The 22,304-nt window shown below is 33.8% G+C and overlaps 1 protein-coding gene across 1 annotated transcript in view; it reads right to left on the reverse strand.

Moving 5' to 3' along the window:
- The window catches only part of LOC111142964 (neuronal growth regulator 1), an 886,535-nt gene extending 864,582 nt beyond the window's left edge, over positions 1-21,953 (reverse strand). Inside the window, exon 1 of the mRNA XM_022496319.1 lies at positions 21,778-21,953. Coding sequence (XP_022352027.1) covers positions 21,778-21,953 — 176 coding nt within the window. The remainder of the gene's footprint in view (positions 1-21,777) is intronic.
- Positions 21,954-22,304: the final 351 nt, after the last annotated feature.

Below are 22,304 nucleotides of genomic sequence, written 5' to 3' on the forward strand. Positions count from 1 at the left end.
ACAGAGTGGCAGGCAGAGGCAGAGGGAGAAGCAGGCTCCCCACAGAACAAGGAGCCCGATGTGGGACTCGATCCCAGGACGCTGGGATCATGATCTGAGCCGAAGGCAGCGGCTTAACCAACTGAGCCACCCAGGCATCCCTATCACTCACTTCTTATATTGTTCTTATTCAGTTCTCAGTAGCAATTCTACTTTTTATTAGATGATTTTTGTGTTTGTAGATTTTTTCATTTAAAGTGACTTTCTAGGGGCGCCTGGGTGGCTCAGTGGGTTAAAGCCTCTGCCTTCAGCTCAGGTCATGGTCCCGGGGTCCTGGGATCGAGCCCCACATTGGGCTCTCTGCTTGGCGGGGAGCCTGCTTCCTCCTCTCTCTCCGCCTGCCTCTCTACCTACTTGCGATCTCTGTCAAATAAATAAATAAAATCTAAAAAATATAAAATAAAAATAAAAAAATAAAGTGACTTTCTGAAATAATTAGCTATACAATAAATTTAAAATAATAATAATAATAGCAATAACACAAATCTATCAATCACTTACTATATCCTGTCATACACTGTTTTATATAAATTTCCTCTTTTGCTCCTCATAGTAACTCTATGAAGCACAGATTCATCCCCTTTATATAGATAACAAAACCATGGCTTTGAAAGGTTAAGTAAACTGCCTGAACACAGAACAGCTAGGAAGTAAAAGAAGCAACATTGCTCTGACTTTGAAACCTGAGGGCTTAAAAAAGCCGTACTTTCCCCAAAGGGTGTTTATACATTATAGAGGCATCCATCATCCCTTGGTTTCATTTAAAACCACGATTTGGGGGGTGCCTGGGTGGCTCAGTGGGTTAAAGCCTCTGCCCTCGGCTCAGGTCATGATCACAGGGTCCTGGGATCGAGCCCCACATCGGGCTCTCTGCTCAGCAGGGAACCTGCTTCCTCCTCGCTCTCTCTGCCTGTCTCGCTGCCTACCTGTGATCTCTATCTGTCAAATAAATAAATAAAAATCTTTAAAAAAAAAAAAAAAACACGATTTGGGGGCGCCTGGGTGGCTCAGTGGGTTAAGCCTCTGCCTTCAGCTCAGCTCATGGTCTCAGGGTCCTGGAATGGAGTCCCATATTGGGCTCTTTGCTCAGCAGGGAGCCTGTTTCCTTTCCCCTCTCTCTGCCTGCCTCTCTGCCTACTTGTGATCTCTGTCTATCAAATAAATAAGTAAAATCCTTAAAAAACAAAACAAATAAATAAGTAGATAGATAGATAGAACCAAGATTTGATTATCTATTGGTAAGTCTAACTGGTAAGAAGAATATACCTGAACACAAATTTTCTTCTCACCCATCAAATCCTATGAACCATAATTAACAAAGAGCATGTAATAATTCACAATATTTACTAAGTGTGTATTGTGAGCCAGGCACAGTTTTAAGTAATTCAAACTTTTATGTAATTAAATACAAATACAAATAAATCCTCATAACAACCCTATAAAATATGCATTATTATTATCCCAACTTTACTAATCAGGGAATAAGCACAAAGTAAGCAATTTGTCCAAAGCCACAAGTAGAAGCAAAGTTGGGATTCAAAACAAAGCAGTGTGATTCTAAACATGACTCTATACACTGTTATGATCCTTGGTTACCCTGTCAAATACTCTTCAAACTAACTTGTCCCAGTGAAATACACTGTGGATGAAATAAATAGTTGCTCAAACTGGAGAATATTTTAGATAAATTCTAATTGGAATTATACAACCCCACACGTGATTCAGTATTTCATCACACAGTAAGGCAGCCAACATTTTTAAAAGCTGACATTTACATGCGGATTGGGTAAACCCATTTCTTTCTAATAAGTTAAAATATTTTTTAAAAGTCTAGAAGCAAAATATAATTAAAATAATTCTTGTAGACTTAAAAATAAATTTTAAGCACAAGTTTCAATAAGAAATGTTTGGCCACATCAATATACTCCTTCTGAAAGATTTCAGATATAACTATAAGATTATGACTTTTTCTTGTTTCATAGTGAGATTTACTTTAAAAGAGTCATAAATAAGCATGTTATGAAAATATCATTTGAGTATTTTTACTCAAGGAAGAAATATCATGTTTTAGAGTAATGTCAAAAGTAAACAAGAAATTCTAAAAATTAATATGAACCTAAATTGATAGCTATATAAATATAAAACTTTTTCACTACTATTTTACAAAAATTCATATTTGTTGACATTTAAGTTCATAACCAACTTGGAGATGAGTATTGTCATTTTAGCACCTGCATGATATGTTAAAAATATTCTCAATATGATCACTTTTTGAAAAAAAATAAAACGAGGGGTGCCTGGGTGGCTCAGTTATTAAAAGTCAGCCTTCGGCTAAGGTCATGGTCCTGGGGTCCTGGTATCAAGCCTTGTATTGGGCTCCCTGCTTGGCAGGAAGCCTGCCTCCCCCTCTCTGACTCACCCTGCTTGTGTTCCCTCTCTCGCTGTCTCTCTCTCTGTCAATTAAATAAATAAAATTCTTAAAAAAATAAAAATAAAAAATAAAATTGCATAAGCAATTCATCTTATGTATATGTATCTTTCCCAAATTATTCTTTCCCAAATTATACAGAATAATGATGTGAAAAGATACTTCTCAGAAAAAAAAATTCAAGAGAAAATAATTTTGGTAAAACTACATATTTGGTAAAATGAATAGTTAACATTGTCATGTTAAATAGTGAGAAGCTTTCAGTTAATAAAAATCTTGTTTCTAAAACTTAGTTTTTTTGTCAATAAAACCTTACTGAGCACCAGCTGGGGTGAGGCACTACTTTGGCCCTGGATATAAAGCTTGGCAGAAAGCATACAAGGTTCCCCCCACTCTTACATGAAAGCAGTAGGAGAAAGACAATTAACACAACATATGAAAGAGCGTATCAGTTAAGGGAAATAGGCATGTTGTGTCCAAAGCCAGTCATGTTTGACCAGAGGTCTACCCCAGACTGAGTGGCAGGGCAGGCTCCAGAAGAGACCTTGTATACTGAGACCTAAATCAAAACAAAGATGTTAGAATACTCCTTCCCTAACTTACCAGAAAGTTGGGAAAATCAAGTGCAACACTGTATGTGAAAATAATGGGATCTATAAAAGACAAAGTGGTTAAGATTTGGGAGATGAGGCTATGACCTCCCCTAAAGCCGGGTACCACTAAAAGTTCTCCTGAAGTGAAAGCTCAAGAACATTTACTTTTTGTGAAGCCTGAAGAGACATTCAAGTTGAGTATCCAGGGAGAAGAATACTAAGTGTCCATTACTTTCCTCCTTATTAGGAATGCTATTTTCTTCTCTAGTTGTTCTCCTATCACAATTAGTTTACCTGCCAGATTATAAAATCCTTGAGGAAAGGGGATTTTTTTTTTTTTTGGTCTTAATGAATCTCAGGAACCTAGAATATTACCATCATATACTGAGTACTCAAGAAATATTAGTTGTATCAATAAGCATATCATGATTTTTACCTCCCCTCAAAGAGCAAGAGGCATATGGTTTATTTTATCCTTCATAAATACCAATTTTAAAATGTCATTTTAATCCCTCTCCAAGAATATGGAGTAAAGATATGTGCTTCATTTGATAGCTAGGGGCACATTATTAGGAGACATTGCTTTGAAAATTATTCTTCATAGCAAAATATTTAGAAACATCTTATAAAATAAGATGAAGATCATATTGATCAGTTAATCAAAAAATTAAATGATCACATTGATCAGTTAATTTATGATATGCATACCCTATATATTTTAATTTCACTTCAAAATGTATATTCACATACCAGTCTTAAGAGATTGAGTAAACTTATTTTGTTAACAAAAATGACTACTCACTAAAATATCATACTACCTCTCTTGTACCACAGAATGCTCCAATTAGAATTATTGGACTTTCGGTTTCTGGTTCTTCAAAGTGGAATGAGCATTTAAAGATACTTGTGAAACATTCTCAATGTAGAATGCAAGTACATTTTAATTATTTTCCTACAAATATTTTAGTTACTCCTGCTACATCTAGTTAAACATAATTATTTTTAACGATTGCCTTTATCGAGTATTTTCAAAGCATTCAACATTGTTTTTGTAGAAACAAAACTTTCATCACACATATTTTAACCAATTCTGCTATCTCAGAATTCAACTGACAGAAAGAAATGTTCAAGAGCACATTAAAGAGAAGTTTATTGCATGCTGTGGACACCAGTTGGAAATTTTTAGAGGAAATAAAGAGTGTTGATCATATATGGGTCAACTAAAAGAAATTCTTTTGTATTAACAATGTATAGATTAGTTTTTCCCATGACACCATTTGGGAAAATTCTGAGCAAACTGATCAAAGTTCTCTATTATCTTACAACTGGAAATTATCTATGCAAATTGGATGCTTTATTTCTCCAAAAGGAATGTTCCATGTCTTCTACATTTAAGTAGTTTGGTTTTGTTTTTTAGTTAAAAGGGAAAGAAAATGTTTTTAAAGTTAAATATATGCTTAATAAAAACAACCTTAAATAATATATATTTTTTAAAATTTGGGATGAATATACCTAGTAAAAACAGGACAGACAAAAAACAGACCCTATAGCATTTAAAGTTCTCTTTGAACGAACCACTGCTATGTAAGTACTTCTTTCTGCAAAGAATTTTCTCCTTCTGAACTCTATACCCCAAATTAAGCGAGAAGGTAACATAATTTCTCCATTGAGTAATTAGTTAAAGAACTGGCATTAAGAGATAGTCAACACTTCCGGGTACTTTTTTTTCTTGGGGTACAGAGTGAAGGGAAGAAGGTATCAAAGCAAAAAGAAAAAACACGGCAATGATAAAAGAGATGGCTATAATGTAACAATGGGAAAACATTAATTTTGACTCCATAGTCTTTATTTTCTTTTTTTCATGTGATTTTATTTCCTCTTAGATGCTTCCATTATTTACTTAACACATACTTATTTTGTGGGAGAGGGTAACATGTGATGGAAATAGAGCACAAAATAGTGGAAGTTAGAGGTATCCCTAGTTATGATAGGTATACTCAATATGGAAGCCCAAAGCCCCTGAGAAAAAAGATAAAATCCGTAACATTGGGTAATTCATGTAATCAGTAATATGAAGAAAAATGTATTGAGCAAGAACTCAGACTGAGCTTCAATTTGAAAAGACGTCATAATTATTCATAAACCAAGATGTCTTTAAATACTTAAACCTGTGTTTATTCCTATGTAAAACTGGAACTTTAACACTGGTCCTGCTTCCCCCATGAGGATGTTGTGATATTTAAGTAAGGTAACATAAGCAATACAACATCTCAAAATACAATTATTATTTTCAAGTATGAAATAAATATGTTTAAATTTTAATTCAAAATTAATAAGATATATGTATAATCATATTTGATTTCTACTTTATTTGAGTTATAGTCTATTATAAAATAGCCAGAGAGTCTACATTAAAGGATTTTAAGTATAGAAAAAATAATACTAAATAATTAAATATAGTTTTGGCAATTATATCATTTTCATTTTCTGATATCCATCATCCCACAGTATCTTTTACTGTTTATCAGTCAAAGTAAAATAATATATGGAGAACAAATAGATTTAGAGCAATATTTAAAATTTTTAAATTAAATTTCTTAAAAAATAAATTATAATATTTTTATAATACTTAAGTATATTAATTATTCTTAATGACAGTAAATATAGTGTCTGAACCAGTAAAATGTTTACTAATGTATAGACTTCTTTGGGACTGAAGGAATCACCATTTAAAATGCTGGTATTTTATTTCTTCTTAGAAAACTCTTATTGAACATAAAGAAAAATTTGAAAAAATATACCAAAGTCTAATTTTTCTATAAATGGAGGCCCATTAGCAAGAACTTATTTTATATATTTGTTTTAAATGTATTTCTGTTAATGCAATAAATTTATAATTCATTATATAAAACATCATGCCACATAAATTGTCATTTCCTCATAAAATAGTTTAACAACTGTATACAATATAACATTTTTTCTTAATCAAAATTTATATAACTACACCATTATAATTTATGTAAATTTATATGTCAGATTTTTTCTGCATGCAAAATTAAATCTAAACTCTTCGACAATCTTTTTGTTTTAATTAATTTGACTGACAATAGCTATTTCCCTGTTTGACTACCAACCTATTTGTTTATACCAAAATAAAATAATTTCAAATATATAATAAGTTGACTCTTCCATTAAGAAGAAAACTTTTGTTAGCCTTTAATTTTAATTCTTTTTTGGTACTAAAGATGATCAGAATCAATATTCCCATTTAATCTTAAAATATATCAAACCTCCTCTATCGAATTTTTCTAAAGAATATAACTAAGATGCGAATGTCACAATCTAATTTAACTTTTATAAATTAATTTTTATCCTAGAGTATGTCTCTAATTTATAGGAATAACAAGTCAGTGGTTAAGAGTAGTTCAAAGAAATGTAAAACAATCAAATAAACTATTTATTGAATTTCCCACTGAATGTCTGGTGACATATACTGCAGCATCAGAAAACAAAAGTTCTTTACCTTTAAAACCAAATTAAAGATCTGTTTCTTAAATCTCCAAGGCATGTAATATTAAGTATACCCATTTGGAACTTCTAAGATATTTGGAAAACCTCCAATGAGTTTCCTTCCTAGTTTTATGAATTTTAGATTATTTTCATACCAGGCTATAGAAATCATAGGCATTATCATCATTATCATGACAACTATTCTTCACAATTCTCCCACCCTTATGTGTATTTGGTTCCATTAGCCTGGAACTTAATTCTTCCTCCCCACTTGTGATATCCTATTTTATGAGCCTCTACTCAAAAAAGAAAAAAAGAAAAAAAAAAAAAAAAAGGAAGGAAAAGCACTATAGCACCCTTCACTCTAGAATTTAAGTGATTTTACTTAATCAAATCCAAAAAAAAAAAAAAAACCCAAGAAATCTTATTTTTAGGTAGTATTACATTTAAAAAAATACCACAGAATATAGTGAGGTTGAGGTATTTCATAAAACATGTACATAAATAACTAAAATTCAAGGAAAGAACTGCTTATTTTCACTAAACTTATTTTGTTATATCCAAAATTAATGCAAGGTTACTAGGCTTACAAAGTCATAAAGGAAATAAATGTGCAGATACATATATATGTATAAATTTGGATACACAAATTTGGGGATATATATAAATATATCCATGTGTTTAAATTTTTGCTTTCAATATTTTAATTCTGAGCGATTAATAAAAATTTTTCCATGAAAAAATTAGCATAAAGCTAATTTTAGAAAATGATTAGAACTTGGAAATTACTGAAAAGCCATTCTGGAAAACCAATTGATAAGGAAAAGAAAGTCCCACAAAAGAGGAGGCAATAGCAAAAAAGCCCTATCTGAAATAAAGGATAATTCATGAAGTAAGTCCCTATAGCATGCTGGATCATATAGAAGTAAGCACATTACCAGAGAATCTTAATTTTGTCTGCTGTAAGCTAAACCCCAAAATTATTAATGAAGGTCTATTGTAATGATAATTATAAAAATCCTAATAGCATTTATGTACTGTTTATTTTGTACCACACAGGGTGCTATGGAATTTTCAACCTTTAATTCTTACAACGTATAGGTTGAATACTATCATTAACCCATTTTATACAGACCTAATCTTAAGCAGTTTCCTAATTCAATTTTATTTAATGATTCAAAGAAATATGACATCATTTTTTAAGGGCCTAACCTAAATACACTTGAATAGTAATTAGAAGTAGGAAAATGATGAGGATATTGAAAAGTTTAGGATGAATGTGAAAAAGCAAAATATCCCCGTACTGGGGGGAAAAAGGTAAATAGAGTTTTTAATGTAAATGAAGGAAATTAACAAGAATTTGCCTTTAAGTGATTTCCCTATATAAACATTAATCAATTGTATGCTCCTTGAAAGTAGGTGATAAAGTCTGTACATTCCCTGCCAGAAACCAATTATGTATAACACATATAAAGGAAATTTTTAGAATACTCCAGGAAAAGTCAGAGAATCAGCTTATCAGTTGTTGAGATACAGAGAGAAGTGTCATCCATTCCATTAGGGGTTGGAGGCTCAGAATAATTCAGGAAATGAAGTGGCAAAAGTACAGAAATGCTATTTAAATGAAGAATCATTTGCTGAGGAATTCCAAATTGTTAATCAGAGGACCAGGTGATAATTATGAAGTAGTCTTTATATATATTACCATTCCAACCAACAAAAGCCATAATGAAAGTAAATCGAGAAAAGTGTAGGATTTTAGAAAAAAAACACATAATGACAAGTACGTTTTTATGCTAACAGAAGAAATTGTAAAGAAGAAAATATAACCTTCGTGGACATTCAAAATATGTCAAAAACTGACAACAAATTTAGGAAGAAATCCACATACAAAACTATTCAAAAGAGAGCACAGTATGAAGGAGGGAAAATATCCCAGAAGAAAAAAATGAGTCCAGGAAATAGAAACAAGATGAATGAGATAGCTATCATCTGTTCCAGTTAAACCTACTTTTCAAAGTATCAGAAAGATACCATGAATTTAAAATTAAGTGAGCCTCAGAATTATTGGGGAACAAATAGAATAGGGAGACACAACATAACACATAACAATTCCTTCAACTAGGTAGTCTTGGCCATAAGTTACAGCTATATTAAAGGAGGCATGAGGAAGAGAGAAAGAAAAGACAATGACACTGAGCACCAACTATGTGCAGAATTCTGCTTTGCACACATTCATTGGCTTCTTACTAGGATTTACAGTAAGTACAGGGGAAGCGATCAATATTTCCATTTTAGAGATGAGAGAACTGAGTCTCAGAAACTATTAGTCTCAGACTTAATAGCTGGTGAAGTCAAAATTAAACCCAAGTTCTTTATACTACACAACACTGTTAAAGGATACAGGTTGAACTATAATGTAAATTCAATGGAGGGGATCTTATCTCTTACGACTGTAGCTCAAACTCATGGGAAGTGTCTAGTGTCTGATGGGGATTCAAAAATTACATGCTCTAAAACATGTGTGACTATCTGAAAGAACATGTTCCCTATGGAAAAAACTATATGATTAGTAGGAAAAAATACAAAACAAATTCTTGATAGAAGAAAGAAAGATGAAGAGTCAATGAAAGTATATTTATTAAATATATTTCATGCAAATAGCAATATGCAAAGTTCTGTGAAGGATTTGCAATAATATAAGTAAATGATGTTAAATAAGACAGTAGCTGTTACATTTCTTCGCAGACTCAAACATTTAACAGTCTACCATAATATAAAGCTGATGGAATAAACACTATAAAATGGAAATGTGCAGAAATTCGGCATTCAGAGAAAGAAGAGTTAGAACGGGTCTAGAGAGGTTGAAAATGTTCTTGAATTATGTAAGACAAAAATAGGACTTTATTTTGGGAAATCTTTGGATAGACAAAAAACAAGTCAATGTGAAACTCTCCTCTTGGGTACACATTTTAAAATCTTCAGAAGTTGGATACTAAAGCACAGTAAAGAAGATGCTTCAATTACACACCATCAGATTAAAAACAAGTTTTCATTCAATTAGACTATAAACTACACATACTCCTTCTATTGGTTAGCAGAAAAAGGCAAATTATGTAGTTCCAATATGTTTCATTTTATCCACTGACTACAATTAACCATATGATTCAGTAACATGATTGACATGTTCAATGAAATTAGAATAAAAACATCTTTTAGAGGTCCTCAAATCTGTTTGATCTTCCCATCTACTTTGGGAAATAAAGGTGCTCAACGAACCTAAGGCTGCCTAGTCCTTTTCAAGGGAGGGTTTGAAATCAACCTGGTACAGCTGTTTGGAGTTATGCCAGAATGAGTATTCCAATGATTTAATTGGAAAGTTGGAATAATACAGCAAAGAACTACTGCTGCTTCTTTTTGTTAAAATGCTCCAAGAAATATTACAACTTCTATAAAAAGATGAGCATGGGTCTTGGAGACACACACGCCTAGGATCAAGTCCTGGTTACACCATTTACTATCTATATTAAAGTTAAAAATTAAATAAATACAAAAAAATTAAACAAATACAAAAATAAAGTTATTCACCTATGAATCTGTTTCTTCACTTACAAAGTAGAAAAATTATAGGCTGTTATGAGGATTCAATAAAGTAGGCAATGGATAATGCCTAACTTTAAATGATAGTCAAAAGCTGTTCATTTTTTTCTCTTGTATTATCAGTAGCTTCTAATAATTAGGGATGAAATCATTATTGGATGAGAGATTTTATTTCATAATATTTATAGATTTAAGAATTCACTCTTTTCCAATCTAATAAATGCTTGACTATGTAATATACACTATGTATTTAATCTCATTTAAAATAATCTCACATTTTTCCTCAAACATATAACACACCTTGATTTTTTTTTAATCATTACTGACTTAACAGTAGGTAAAATGTGGCTGGTGCTTAACAAATTTTTAGTAACTGAATAAGCAACAAATTTATCAACCATTTTGATCTTTTTCTTAGGGAGAGACACAAGATAGAAGAAATGCCATGGGGCTTGGGATAAAAGGACCTAGATTTCAATTCTGGCTCAGCTGCTACCCATTTTACCTGCGGCAGGTTAACTCATTTTTCTAAGCCTGAATTTACTTGGCGATAAAACTGGGAAAGCAGTAACTTACTGCATATTGTTGAGAAAGTACGTCATATAGACACTCAGTGACTGTTAGTTGAATCTGAATCATGATGATGATGGCTTCGTCATGATTATGAACCTAAATCATTCTTCTGTGCATTTGGCAAATATGCAAAATTAAAGCAAGCATTCATATTTTCTGAGCTTATCCTGAGTTTATTGTGTATGGATAAAATGGTGATATATATGGAAAGTTCTTGCCCATACAGATTGCTTCTGAACTGTGATGCCTTCAGCATACATACAGATGACCTAAAAAATCATAAGAGCCTATCTAATCCTGAATAATTATTTGCTACCCCAACCAGAATACACAGTTGACTCTTTTTAATTCTCACTCTCCTATTGACTATTCTACTGTTGTCACCAGTTATCACTTCTTTTCTCCTAAACTTTCACAAATGTTAATCTTCACCCTCTATTTCATTCTCATCACATGTACTTTCTAACCTTTCATTTCTTCTTTCTGCCTGTTTTCATTTCTTCCTCTGTTCTCAACGTCACATGTGACCACCCAATTACAGTGATTTCTTCCTTCCGTTAAGTGAGTCAAATCACCATCAGTCTGTTGAGTATAAAATTTGTAGTTTATCTGCTATCGAGTGCTCTGGGTCTGCACTCTGATAATTGGGAAGCCTCTTTTGGTATGTTTCACTTCCAGATTTGAGTTACTGCATTTGCTTATGGGGCTCAACAACAAAAATGCAAGTATGTCCATTAAACAGAATCTCTAAAATACAAAACGTCAAGAGTTTAGCTAAACCACTCCAGGCTATCCCTGCCTACACATCCATTCCATGAGGCCAAGTGGCACTCAGGAATCTTGAACTGACTGACACTAGCCCCTTCACTCGCGCATCTCCAGAAGAGTCATAAGCAAATCCAAGTTCCTGATACGACTTACCCAGCAGTCCCTGTGAGCAACATTCCCTTCCTGTCTTCCCTTGTGTATCTTCTCCTTCTGGGAGCCTAAAATAAAACTCTGCTCTTTTTGGTTAGAATTGACCAATAGGCTCTGAACCAAGGAACCCCCAAACACTCCACCCATTGACCCTCATTAAGGCATGTACTCCAGGTGTAGCTGATCTCTTTGCCTGGACTTCCCATGTGGCCCCTGGAGTGTGCCATGTGTCTCCTCCAGGACCTGTGAGTAACAAACTCCTCTATTTCCCTTTCTCCTTGTTTTTGTTCTGTTTTGTTTTGGTTTTGGCTTTTTTGTTGTTGTTGTTGTTGTTCAACCACAGATCACTACCTGATATCCTGGTGTTCTATTTAACAAATGTTATTTTATTGAAATCACAGCAAAAATATACATTCAACAGATACTGCACGATTGGTCCACAAATAATTGAAGCAATGATTTAAAAATCATATCAGTAAGTAAACACTGCCATAAACTTCAAATTAAGAAAAGAAAAGCAACATAAAATTATTTGCTAATATAAATGTAGTACTTACTATGTGTTAAGTATACTGTGGTAACATTTTACATGTATTATCTCATGTAATCCATGTAGTTCTGTTAGGAACATACTAATTGAGAATAAGGTATTTGTTCAAGGTCATGTAGCTAGTTAGTAATTAGAGAAATAGGAATTCAAATTCTCATCACTCCCATTCTCAACATGTCAAAGCATGACAGGTTTCAGTGCAACTAAACAATTACAAAAGAAGATAAACGTTGTACATAAGCAAAAATAACTTTTTATATCTATTATTTCACATTAATGATGTATGAGAAAAAAATTGATCAGTGACATATGCTCAATAAGACAGAGGAGCAATTATTCAAAGATTTATATATAATTTCCTGTTGTGAAAATACTCCAAAAAATTAGCCCCTGATCCCACTGCAGGCCAAAGTCCAAAGTTACTAGCTATCTTTTAAAGTAAACATAAATGAACTAGTAACTTGGAACAAAGACATATATTTGAATGCAAAATATAATTTTAGAGCTTCAGTTTGTATAACATACATTATTTCATCATGGGAAAGGTGTAGATTTGGGATTATTCCAATTATTTAATGAATTATATGAAATGAAATTTATTCATTTTCATGGGAATTAGTTTATTATATTCTTTTAAATACAAATATTATTTTATTATTAATTCATTTTTATTGTAATATAGTACAAATTATGGGCTTAATTTTGTCATCCCAGTGATGTGAAGTTTTAGATAGTTTGATCAGAAGTCATTCACATAACACACCTTCCCCCCTTCATCCCTCTTTTCCTCCCCTTGCCTCTTCTTCTTTCTCACCCTCAATTCCTTCATACAACATTCAGATTTTGAGCACTAAAAATTGTGTCGAGCAATGTTAGGCAGTACAGATGCCATCAATCCCGCTGACCAATTACAAGATATTAATCGAAAACAGGTTGCTTATAAACCAAACATATCTAAAGATGTTCTCCTATAAGAAATATGTTATCTGTAAGATTAAGAAAACATTATGATTCCTTTGATTTATTCATTTAATATCTCGATACAATAGTATATAATGTTATTGCAGAGAAGATACAAACAATACTCTTGCTTTCTGATTACAGCAATTCTGTTCACAATGTCTCTTAAATCCTTTTAATATCTCTAAATTTAATTCAGTTGCATGAGGGGAAAGGGGTTTCTGAAGACAACTGAACACATTTTTTCCATGGCCCTTTTAAATCACCCAAAACCTTTCACTACTTTATGGCAATAGCTATAGCTTTAAAGAAACCCTATCTTGTAGCATCAGTTTGGGCACTGGACCTGTGTCCAAACAACTTAGTGAAATTCACTAAAGAACAATTTAGTTCTGGACCAAAAAGGGTTATAAACATCTTCCTTAAATTGAACAAATTATCAGCTATCTGGAAAGTATAATGCCCTGGCTACTGTTCAAAAGAACAACACTTAATGCTGGCAACACCGCCAAATTCCTCCTTTCCTATATTCCCCTTTTCCTAGAGAAAGTGATTAAAAGGCCAATTCCCATGCCAACTGGTTGCTTAAGAGCATCAAAGGTCCTCTGTCAGGATTCAGAACTTGATATGATATGGCTTAGAAACCACTATGCTAATAGATAACCTCTTCAACATTATAAATCAAAGCCATATGACCACATTAAAATTCTATGTGCTAGTAGCAATACCCTGTGGTTTATAAAGTACTGTTGACCTACCTCTGGGAGATGGTTGGAATGATACAAAAGTTCTGCTCAGGTTTGGGGCATATAGTTACTCTTCAAATGAGAGTTATTTGTCCATAGCAAATAGCCATTTCTCTCTACCTCTGTATCTTTATTGATCTGATTTAATTGAAATCTTAGGGAAAAGGAAGAAGAGGCTCATGAATTCAGGTAGAAACAAAAAATGTTAGAGGTCACAATAGACATATTACTATTTTGAACTGTTCCTCTTATTTGATTAGAACTGCAAACGGCAAAAGCCTTACTATATAACTTAAAATCTTTGATCTTCTTAAAATTATAACTACAACTTAAAATCTTACAACCATACCACTGCATTTCAAACTTACCCTGCTTAAACCCTCAGTAAGCAAAACATCTAAAATCTTGACAAAGCATGTGTATGCATGCACACGCACACACACACATAGAAGTTTTCTCAAACAGTACTCACCTTCTACTCTACTTAGTACATTTAATTTAAAAAAAATACCTTTAGTATCCAGTACATTTCTTCAAGACCCACCAGTAGACTGTGTCTTACACTGAATGATTCCAATGTATCTGTCTTAACCCACTGGGATTTCTGCAGCAATCACTTAAGACAGAGACTTGTGATATATAAGGATTTGATATATTTAATCACTATATACTTATATACTTACACTTATATAGTGATTATACTTATATAATATACTTAATCACTATAAATATGCAGACCCAACACAATATTAAATATACTACAATTATTAAAATGTGAAATAACTAATAAATTAAAGCACAAACACATTTATCCCTTCACTTATCCTTCTATGGAGTCATTAATCTAAAAAATAGTAGATGCTAGCCTGATATATGTAAGGTTTGGTGTTAAGGCCCTAGAAAGAGTTATAGTGCTTACACACCCGGCTGGTTTGTCAATTAAAATGAACATAGCAGAGAACAGAAAGTACACTTTAACAAAACACCAAAGAACTTTTTGGTATTATTAAATTTCTTCACTATCTTTCAAATGATATTACATTTTTAGATACAGGGGACTAATTAAAATATGATTTGATAATGAGTATGACCATGTACAAAAATCCTAAATTTTACTCTCTAGGAGATGGGAAGTTCTTGTTTCCACTGGTGCATCCGAAACACATAAAATACCTGACAAAAGAGCATGTGACCCAATTTTAAAATCCCTCTACAAAAGCAAAAAGGCAGGTAATACGATGCATCTAGGAAAGAAAGAGCAATAAATTTTATTTTCTCTTATACATGGAAAGCGTCTATGACAATCTATAATGGATCAGCAAACCTTTGAAAAGGATGGCATGGCAGAGATCAATAAGTCCAACTTCCCTCCCAATTCAGAAATCCTCTCTTGAACATCCTTGAGAGAGGCTCACTTCATTAATGATGGTTTTTAAATTACCATCTTTCTTGCAAAAGCATGGAGAAATACACCAAAAGTAGACTACACCTACACAGTGCCTTTAGAAATTATTTTGAAGAAGTTAAAGGAAGGATGCCAAATGATCTAATACTCAGTTAACAAGGGGAAAAAAAAACAAAAAACAAAACAAAAAAAAACCCTTATTAATGAATCTTCCCTCAGCTCTTCTATGTACATTACATGATGTCTACAATGTCTTAATTTATGTCATGTTGAATATGATATACAAGTGATTTGATTTCTAATCAAAAGTCTCAAATGGCTTGAGAGACTAATTCCTACGGTGGTCAAACACCAGAATCATGGGCATTGTTATGACCATATACTTCATAAGAAACTGGAAATTTTGATTAGTTCCTCAGGCATTAAGCTACATAAAAGAAAGGCCTTTAATTCCTATTGATTTCAATAGGCAACTCAGTAGGAATTATCTCAGCATTTTGATCCCATATCCACGAACAGTTTAGCCCTCCTTTACTTTCACTCAGTTAAAAAAAAAAAAAAAAGATATGGAATTACTGAGTCTTGCCAATATTTATTAATCAATGTCTTTATTTTCCCACCTTTAACAACATTATTTCCTCAAATATTATTAATCGGCATATATTTAATTAAATATTTACACATTTGGTTTATTATTCTCATTATAATCTGGGTGTGGGAAAATAAATCCATCTTTCTTCTTTGTAATATGCCCCAATGTCATTATGGTTTAACTTCTATGCATGTCTCCCTCAACAGCTATTATACCCAGTGCTGGTAAGCAACATTTATGGTGCCATGGGTAAAGCAGTCATTTAATCAAATATAATTAAAATCACTGAAATTATTACCTTTCACTATATATCAATCAAGTTTCCACCAGCAAAAGTTAAAACATTCTGGACATTTAAAACAGGGAATGTAATGAAAGAAATTGATTGCAAAGTGTGTAGAACTGAGAAGCTGTATAGATAATGGTAAGACAACCCATGAGTTCAAACAGCAGGAAGCCACTACTATTCCTAGGAGAGAAGAACAAAGAGATGAGAGCGTAAACAGAAGCCCAAGAGCCAGTTATCTGGTAGATGATGGAGAATGGAGGTCCAACTGGGAGATGGGAGACACTGCTGGACCCTGTCCAAAGCCATGAAGAAGGGGAGAAACACTGTGGAGTCAGACTCTTCATAGATCTTCCCTTCCTCCAAAATTACCCTCCATTGGGCAACTGCACAACATGAAAACAGATGATGAAGGCTGCCTGGGAAATGCAGGCTCAGGGATTAGCTCTGCCATCTATCTCCACTAGCACAGGGTACAGAATGAAAGTTGGACTGTTCAATCAGGTCCAGAACTGTCACAAACAAGGTGTGAACCTTTCCCTAAGTTCTTCAGAAGTCAGGTATTACAGAATTAACTTATTCCATGGAGCTGTTCAATTGCAAAGCCAATCTACTGAAAATAAGTACTTCATTAACAAGAATGTGTTCAAAGATTTACACAATCATATAGGTTTATCAACTCTTCTAAACAAAAAAGGCTGGGCAAAATAAATCTATCTTGAAAACTTTAAAATAACTACACTGTCCTTTAACATAACAGATATACCAAGTAATACGTCATGCTAATTGAACAGCATTGCAAATCACTACAGGTAATGGTGTAGCATTTTATTCGGTATTCTAGAACACATTTTTTCCAAAATGACACACTAGGATAATCTATTTCCCTTTCTTTTTTGAAGAAGGGGGAAAAAATCAGAATTTTAAATATATTTGTCCAACACTACTGAATAAGCATTTAGGTCTTTAAATAATGCTCTAATGTTCTAAATTGAAAATGCTTATATAGTTAAACAATGTATTTAAAATATGTATTGCATCAATGTGCAAGAATGACTCAACAATGTGAGACAATGTGATGAAACCTAAAAGTACAGCACAATTGATTTATATTGCTATAGGTAATTCTGCAGTCTCATAAATAAATTCTTTACTTTCTTATAACCAATAGCAAGCATTTCAAAACAAAACTAATTAATGAAGTCTAATCAAAATGCCAATGTTTTGGACAAATAGTTCTGAAAAGTGATAAATACTCATCATATCCACTTATAAATCTACTTGAGAAAGTTTTGTGGCTTCCAATAAAAATATCTTCTGTGGAAATGTGCTCTATATTCTCTGTTGTAAGCAAAAATCATCCCTTTTATTACAATATTATATTGGGATTTCATATATAACTTCCATTCAAACCTACTATATTAAAATGACAGAGTTGTGTTTAACTTTGCTAAGGTAAAAGAAGATATCACATTTAAGAAAAGAATCTCTTCTTTTCTTTGATTAAAGCATGACAAGTAGAGAAAAGGATTTTTTGAATTCATATCAGGAAGGCGGCTTAAAATGTACAAAAATCATACGTAAGAGCTGAGGTAGAAACAGACTGAAAGAATTAGCTTAAAAATGACATGTTTAAAAAATGTTCAGTCACTAAGAGGATATAAATGAGGCTATTCCTTGTATTGTTTCCAAAGAATATTAAACATTTTGGACATGTTAACATAACTGTGTTTATTCATATGATAAGAATAAAAAACTGACTTACATTAAAGTGACTGCAAAACTATATTTTAAAAAATCATCTAAAATTTACATATTGATCCAGAGCCCTGTTATGCTTCCCCTGATTCTCCAGGTCTAGAAATAGAGGGTCCTAAAATGTGACCAATGTGGTTCTAGCATCTTCTGGTCTTTGCTATGTCACATCACAAAACATTAACTCCTATCTTCCGTGTACTACAAAATGCAATTTGAAGATTGGAGAAAAAGTTAATTTCTCCATAGGCAGATTAACAAATTTTGTTAGGTATAAACTACTAATATGAATTAAACATAGAGCAATTGAAGTCAATAGTTAATAAGTTAATGAAAACATTAATTTGTGTCTGTAGCAAATTACAATGTATTCTAAGACATACATGCATGTACTGAAATCCAAAGTTTAAGTAAAGGCAGTACCAAAGGTTCTGTATTGAATAGATGCATCATTAAAACTCTATCAGAAAGGTCCAAATAGCTCAAATGAATCCTTCAGAGATTTATCAGTGAATAACATTGTTAGGAGTAAGGGAAATTTTGACACTTAATATATTGCTTCACTAACTTTAAAAGCAAAATTAAAATGATAAGAATGCTGTAGTTATTAAAAGAAGTTTCATTGTAAGTCCACTATTTAAGCTAAACAGAGAAGATGATTTGTAAAATGATAGTTATAGTTAGTAGATCACAGAACGGTTTCCCTGTTGTATTATAATGCCACTTAAGGAAAGTTTTGTTTTCCCTGATTTTTTTTTTTTTTTCTCTAAAACAGGCATTCTGGCATTTAGGAGATAGAAATGTATCATTTGACCTTGACACTTCTATTTCATTAATGCAACCACAAGCAACAGAGTCACTGACTGACATGTTTGCACTTTCAGGCCTTTAGCTCTTAAAGTTATTTGATAACTGTTATGCCACTATTTGTTCTTTCTTAGAGACACTTTGAGGAATGTGTTACATTAAAAAACAGAGCATATTGGGTAAAGCTTAATAAATGATATCATGTAATTTCAGTAAAGTGTTCTCTTGAGCACTAGATTTTTGTACTTTGATGGGAGGGGGTGTATATTTGAAGGCAAATTTTGCTTTGTTTTGTTTCCTAATGAATTAGAGAGCAACATCAAATATGATTCTAAATCTCCAATGTAAAAATGTAAAATATAACTGTGACATTACTTTTGATGAAAAATGTGACACCTGACTTACACACTCAATTGACAGTCCTTAAGCTCTGTCTGCATTGGTGTGAACAGAGCAAATACCAGATGCAGAAGGAAGAGTCAAGAAAAATAAATGATAGAATTGAACAATTTTTAACAGAGAATTTCTTATAAACGTATATATTAAAATAGTTTAAAAAAACCTACAGACAATGTAAAAAGGTAAAAAGTGGGATACTCCCTAGAGAATTACAGAATTACTATAAGCGAATTACTTTGGGTAAAAAGTAATGTAGATCAGACTTCTGTTTCATACGACAAGAAACTATTGTGGTTATTGAAAAAATAAACACTGTAATTGGTAGAAACATCACTTAAAAGAGACAGAGATTTTATTCTTTTTAAAAAGTTTAAGAGTCAAAAGCTCCCTCATTAAGATATTACAAAAGTCAGAATAGAGCATCTCAAAGGATGTGTTACAGTGTACACAAGTAAACAAGGGCTGCACCAAAGCAACAACACTGGAAGGATACTGCCCCAACTAGCTAGAGAAGCTTCAGTAGTCTAACCAATGAGAGAACTAAACCTAGGTCTCCTAGAAGCAGAATGTAGTTTCAGATATTTTAATTAGCTATAGCAGGTATTAGATTCATTAGAAACAAAATGCCAAGATATATCATCCAAGACAAGTAGTGTAACAAACCCTTTAGGTTGAAATGTTCATGCTCATTACAAATAAGCAATATGCTGCCACACACACATAGATTGCAGCTCCCATGATCTGTGTTTGCAGCCTCTCAAGGTAGTGTTTCACGCTCACCACTGTTGTTCAAACTTCCAAAACAAACTTAATATAAAGAACATAAATGGGGGTTTTATTTATATCCTCTATGTGACATATATCTTCAATGAAAAGGTATTTACTAAGTTAAAACAGATTATATGTTACTTTTGTATACATTCAGTGGCATTCTGTATTTACAGCATCATAGACAACATATTATGAAAGCATATTAGTCATTAGTGTGTATCAGAAATTATAACAGTATTCCAAGTGAATTTGGAGTCCTAAGCATGTTTCAGAAGGTGTAAAACATATACCACACCCAGATCCCAGATCGTTAAATTTAAGATATGTTGCACAATTCAAACAGAAACCTATCCCACTCTCTGTCACCTTAGATATGCCGTGTATACTGATTTTGTGCATGCACACTTACAAGCCAACTACCACCCAGTGGAGAGAAAGGAGATCTTTCAGGGAGATTTGAAGTGTACGTCAGCTGGGGGTGTCAAGGGGAGAAGGTAGGGAGATGGGAAATGAAGGAATAAGAGTGTTAGCCTTGTTTAGATCTAAGCACTGCTGATCATCAATTCATATTTTCACAAGAGAAAAAAAAAACAAAAAAAAAGCTCACTCTACAGTGTTGCTCAGTGGTAAAATCAGGCTGTGGATGTTCACTAATGACAAAACATTTCAGTGCTCAAGCTTAGGGAAAAGAAGAGAGGAAGGGAGAGTAAGAAAAAGAAGTAAAACTGAACATGAAGGAGGGAGGAAGGAGAGGAGGAAGAAGGGATCAAGAGAAACAGAGAGATGGGGGGTCATGTGTACACATGTGTGAGTGACAGTGTGTGGAACAGTGAAGGAGTGTGTGCCTTTCAGACAGTGAAAGAGAATGTGAATATGAAAGTGGTTGTTAGAGCATGGAAGTGCCAGTGTGTGTGAGGATGTGAAAGAGAGTATGGGAGTGAGTGTGTTGAAGGGAAACAGATTTGTGAGTGTGAGAAAATGGTAACTGGAAGGGTTCAGAGGGATCATGCATGTGTGTGTGACGGTGATGGGAAAGGAATAGGGAGAGGGATGGGAAATGTGACTCAAAAAAGGGAAGACAAGATCACAGAATAGGGACATGAACATGAACGAGGAAGAGAAAGAAGGAATGGGGAGAGGTGATGCGTGGAGGAAAGGGGGGGGTAAACAGGATCAGAAATCAGAGTGATGAAGATAAACAGGAGGAGAAAATAATAGAAAATGCAGGAAAGATTACAGAGAAAAGAGAAAAAGGATGAAAACAGGCAACAGAGGAAAAGGAGAGTAAGAAGGAACTGGGAAAACAGGAAAAGAAAATGAGGAGGGGAAAAAAGAAGGGAGGAAACAATCAGTGGAAGGAAAGAAAGCTGAAGACAGAGAAATTGAGCCTAAGTGTCCAAGTGAAAGGGAAAATAAATGGGAGCAGGGAGCCAGCAGTTTGCAAAAGTCGCTTAGGCTAGAGTAAAATAGAAACAAACCTGATAAACTTGTCAGACTCTCCAAGAGTACCCCATGACAGTAAAACACAGACCTTGTGAATTGAGTTTCAAAGTGGCATCTGCCCCTCCTAAACCTCACTCTTCACTCATCCCAGGACTACTTGGCTTTCCGGCAAAGTGCTTTAGCATCACGCGTCCAGCTTGCTACCTGCCCCAGCGTAAAGGGGCCAGGCTCCAGGCAGATCCAGCACCTGGATTTCTTGAGTGTGTATGTGTGTGTGTGTGTGTTTATGGTGATCACCATCAGCATTATTACTCAGTGTTAAAAAAAAAAAGGCAAGAAGGGTGGAAAGAGAGACAGAAAGAAAGACTGAGACAAGTACGAAAAGCACGCCGTTCCTCCTACCTAAGCACCGCCGTGTCCCCTTTTCTGACCATCATGTTGTCCACGGCCGCCCAGGGGAAGTCCACACTCTGTCCAGCCGGGAGGCAGGAGGGTAGCAGGCAGCACAGGCTGAGGAGCACCGCCGCCAGCCACTGGTTCGAGCAACAAGCACCCTGCACCAACAGCATCATGTCCATCCCTGCTAGGGCTGCTCACTCTCCAGCAGCTTTCAGCTCGCACTCCCCCACCCCCTGGTGCTGGCGAGTCTTCCCGGGAACCAGGCGGCGCGCCACAGGATTTTTTTTTCTTTTTTTCCCCCTTTTTTCTTTTTTCTTTTTTTTTGTGTGTGTGTTTTTTTGGGGGGTGGGGGGGGGGGGTTGGGTTTTTTTTTTTTTTTTTTTTTTTTTTTTTCCTTTTTGTTGGTTTGTTTTTTTTTTCTTTTTCTCTTTCTTTTTTTCTCTTTTTTTTTTTTTTTTTTTTTCCCCTCCTCCTTCTCTTCGCTTTCCCTCCTTCTCTCCCCTCCCTCCCCCTGGCACCCCGCTACCCCT

Source organism: Enhydra lutris, unplaced genomic scaffold, assembly GCF_002288905.1.
Source record: "Enhydra lutris kenyoni isolate GAN:26980312 unplaced genomic scaffold, ASM228890v2 scaffoldscaffold9, whole genome shotgun sequence".
Taxonomy (NCBI): Eukaryota; Metazoa; Chordata; class Mammalia; order Carnivora; family Mustelidae; genus Enhydra; species Enhydra lutris.